This window comes from Teleopsis dalmanni, chromosome 1, assembly GCF_002237135.1.
Source record: "Teleopsis dalmanni isolate 2A chromosome 1, ASM223713v2, whole genome shotgun sequence".
Taxonomy (NCBI): Eukaryota; Metazoa; Arthropoda; class Insecta; order Diptera; family Diopsidae; genus Teleopsis; species Teleopsis dalmanni.
In genome coordinates this window covers 117,910,815-117,914,103 of record NC_051846.1, presented here as the reverse complement: position 1 = coordinate 117,914,103, position 3,289 = coordinate 117,910,815, and the positions used below count along the sequence as shown (strand labels likewise).

The 3,289-nt window shown below is 39.9% G+C and overlaps 1 protein-coding gene across 1 annotated transcript; it reads right to left on the bottom strand.

The window, feature by feature from the left end:
* Positions 1 to 1,159: 1,159 nt before the first annotated feature.
* On the bottom strand, positions 1,160 to 2,797 carry LOC119665696. Its single transcript, XM_038074929.1, has one exon. The coding sequence runs from the start codon at positions 2,795 to 2,797 to the stop codon at positions 1,160 to 1,162; it is 1,638 nt and encodes a 545-aa protein (XP_037930857.1).
* Between the last annotated feature and the right edge of the window lie 492 nt (positions 2,798 to 3,289).

Here is a 3,289-nt window from a genome sequence, read left to right as displayed (position 1 = left end):
AGTTCGCACCAATAGATATTTAGCTGATTTGACAGCAGCTTCCCATAATCCTCCGAAATGTGGTGCTCTCGGAGGTATAAAATGAAAAACAATTCCTTGAGCTGAACAGGATCTTATTATGTTGTTTTGAGCATTTGTGCTGTGAATGCTTTCAGCTAACTCGTTCATTTGATTTTTAGCGCCCACAAAATTAGTCGCGTTGTCACAATATAAGTTCTGACATCGACCTCTTCTTGACGTAAACCGGTTCAAAGCGCCTAAGAATGCATCTGTAGTGAGATCACTAACAACTTCCAAATGTACTGCCTTCGTGGAGAAGCAGCAAAACACTGCGATGTATGCTTTGCGTGGTCTTTTGCCTCTAATTTTGTGGTGTATCCATATGGGACCACAGAAGTCCACACCTGCGTTGAAAAAAGGTCTTTGAGCTTGGACTCTGTCAGCTGGTAGATTGCCCATGATTTGTTTGAACATGTGTGGGCGTACTCGAGTGCATTGTACACAATGTTGCACAATCCAAAATCGCTGCCTGCCCTGGGCTAATAATGTTTGCGGTCCGCAGTGAAGTCCCTTCTCATGTAAATGTTTCATTATGAGCTAGCTATTGGATCGTTATATGGCAGCAGCATAGGGTGTTTGGCATCGTAGGTAAGACGCCACTATCGTCGATAAATGGAGAAAGTCCGTGGAGACTACTGCTTCCCTTCAAATCCCTTTTCTTTAAGAGTTGATGTCGTTCTTCATTGAAATCACTTAGCTGTATGGCTTTTATAATTATGAGTAATGACTCATCCAGTTCTAATGGTGTCAAATTGATGTCGTTGTGTTTGCTCTTATTACGTAACCCTTTGATGAATCTCAACACATAGCCAAAAATTCGTTGCAACCTAATGAATGAGTTTCCATGCCCTATCGTATAAATCATTTTGATTAGTTCATCATCATGTGAAATTGTAAGCACATGTACCTTCCTTTTGACTTCCGCTTGTAAATGGTCGGATGTTATCAATTCCTGACGGAATGGTTGGGGCCAGCATTCTTGATTTCCATGAAGGAAAAGTGGCCCATAAAACCACATTGCATTCTTCTGAATGTAAATTGGATCTACACCTCTGGATAATAAATCAGCTGGATTTTGTTTAGTATTGACATGCTTCCACTATTCCTTTAGTGTTAATTGCTGAATCTTACTGATACGATGAGCAACGAAGGTTTGGAATGTTGATGGTTCTGAATTGATCCAATGCAATGTTATCTCAGAATCAGTCCACATATATATCGGATGATGTTCATATTCCAAATCCTTTCTTACCTTTACTACCAATTGTGCTCCTAGTAAAGCCGCACATAACTCAAGTCTTGGTATTGTCTGCGTTTTTAATGGAGCGACGCGTGATTTTGAACAAAGTAACTGAACTGAGATAGTTCGATCAGTCATTTCGGCTCTGATGTAAATGGCAGCTCCATAGGCCCTTTCGGAGGCATCAGTAAATACATGAATCTGAGTATTCCTTGGTTGTTTATGATGAAATATATGTCGTGGAATCTTCACATTGTTTATTTCACATAAGCTCTGACGAAAATGGGTCCATTGAGTATGCATTTCAGCAGGCAGAGCTTCATCCCACGAAAGTTTTAACTGCCACAATTTTTGAACAAATATTTTCGCCTTCACTACTACGGGAGCCATTAATCCAAGTGGATCAAAAATGTGCGCCAACTCAGAACTTACGGTCCTCTTTGTTATTTTGCTGTGTGTAGGTCCGTTAGTTTTTATTGAAAATTGATCAGATTTTGGTAGCCAGATAAGGCCTAGAGTTTTTACTGTCTTATGTGACTCACTGCTGACATCGAGATCCACTTCTTGATCTTCTGGAGCGAGTCCTTGAAGTAATTGGGAATTATTTGCGCACCACTTGCGAGGTTTGAAACCAGCTGTCGCCAATATTTTAATAAGTTGATCCTTTGTTGCAATTGCCTCCATGATACTGTCTGAGCCACTTAAACCGTCATCGACATAAAAATCCTTGCTGAGTGTAGCTGAACCGAGCAGAAATTTAACGGCATGCTCTCTGGCCAGGATTTGTAGACACTTAATTACCAGATACGGCGCTGCTCTTGTGCCATACGTTACCGTTTTTAATTTGTAATAGCACAAGTTTTCTTCTGGTGACTCTCGCCAGATAATGGTTTGAAGATATTCATCTCGTGGATCAATTAGTATCTGCCGATACATCTTTTCAATATCTGTTGTAAAAACGAAGCGTGGTTTCCTGAAACGCAGTAAAATGGATGAGAGTTCGTTTTGCACGACTGGACCATTATGCATGATATCATTGAGTGAGACTCCGGTTGATGTTCTTGCAGATGCATCAAACACCACTCGAAGCTTTGTTGTAGTACTATCTGCCTTGATTACACAATGGTGTGGCAAAATGTAATGTGGATGCATTATATCATCCTGATTGATTTTTTCCATGTGGCCGAGATGTTCGTACTCTCGCATGAAGTCAACGTACACCTTCTTTAGTTCAGAATTCTTCAACAGCCGACGTTCAAGACTAAAAAATCGATTCATCGACATCTGCATGGATTCACCAAGAACAGTTGTATCCTCCTTAAATGGTAGTTTCACGACAAATCGCCCTTCATGATTGTGGTGAGTATTTTGAGCAAAAGATTCTTCACATTTCTTTTCTGCATCAGTGAATTTGTCATCCGATTGATTTATTTCCTCCAATTGCCAGAATTTAGTAAGTATATTATCCAATGCTTCGTCGTCAGCTTCGCTGCACATGCCACAGGTAAGTAATTTTTGATTACCGTTGCTAACTTTACCACTGCATATCCATCCAAAAACCGTGTTCTAAAGTGCAGGTAGACCCTCACCTATTTTGATTTGACCAATCGATAAAAAGCTGTGATAGAATTCTGCTCCAATTAATAAGTCAATTTGATTTGGATTCGCGAAGTCTGGATCAGCCAATTTTATATTCTGGGGAATTGACCAACCAGAAGTGTCCAGACACTGTGTTGGTTGGGCTGAGATAATTCGAGGCATCATGAATGCGTTGATTTTTACATTGAAATCATTAATTCGAGACTGAATTTTTGTTGTCACACTGTATTTTGTGTCCCTTTTGCTTCTATCAATTCCTTCTATCCATAACGGTGATGAGTGTAACTGCAATTTTAATTTTCTTGCCAGTTTTTCTGTGATTAAGTTTATTTGTGATCCAGAATCGAGTATTGCTCTGCACTCAATGAAATCACCATCAAACGTAGCTAT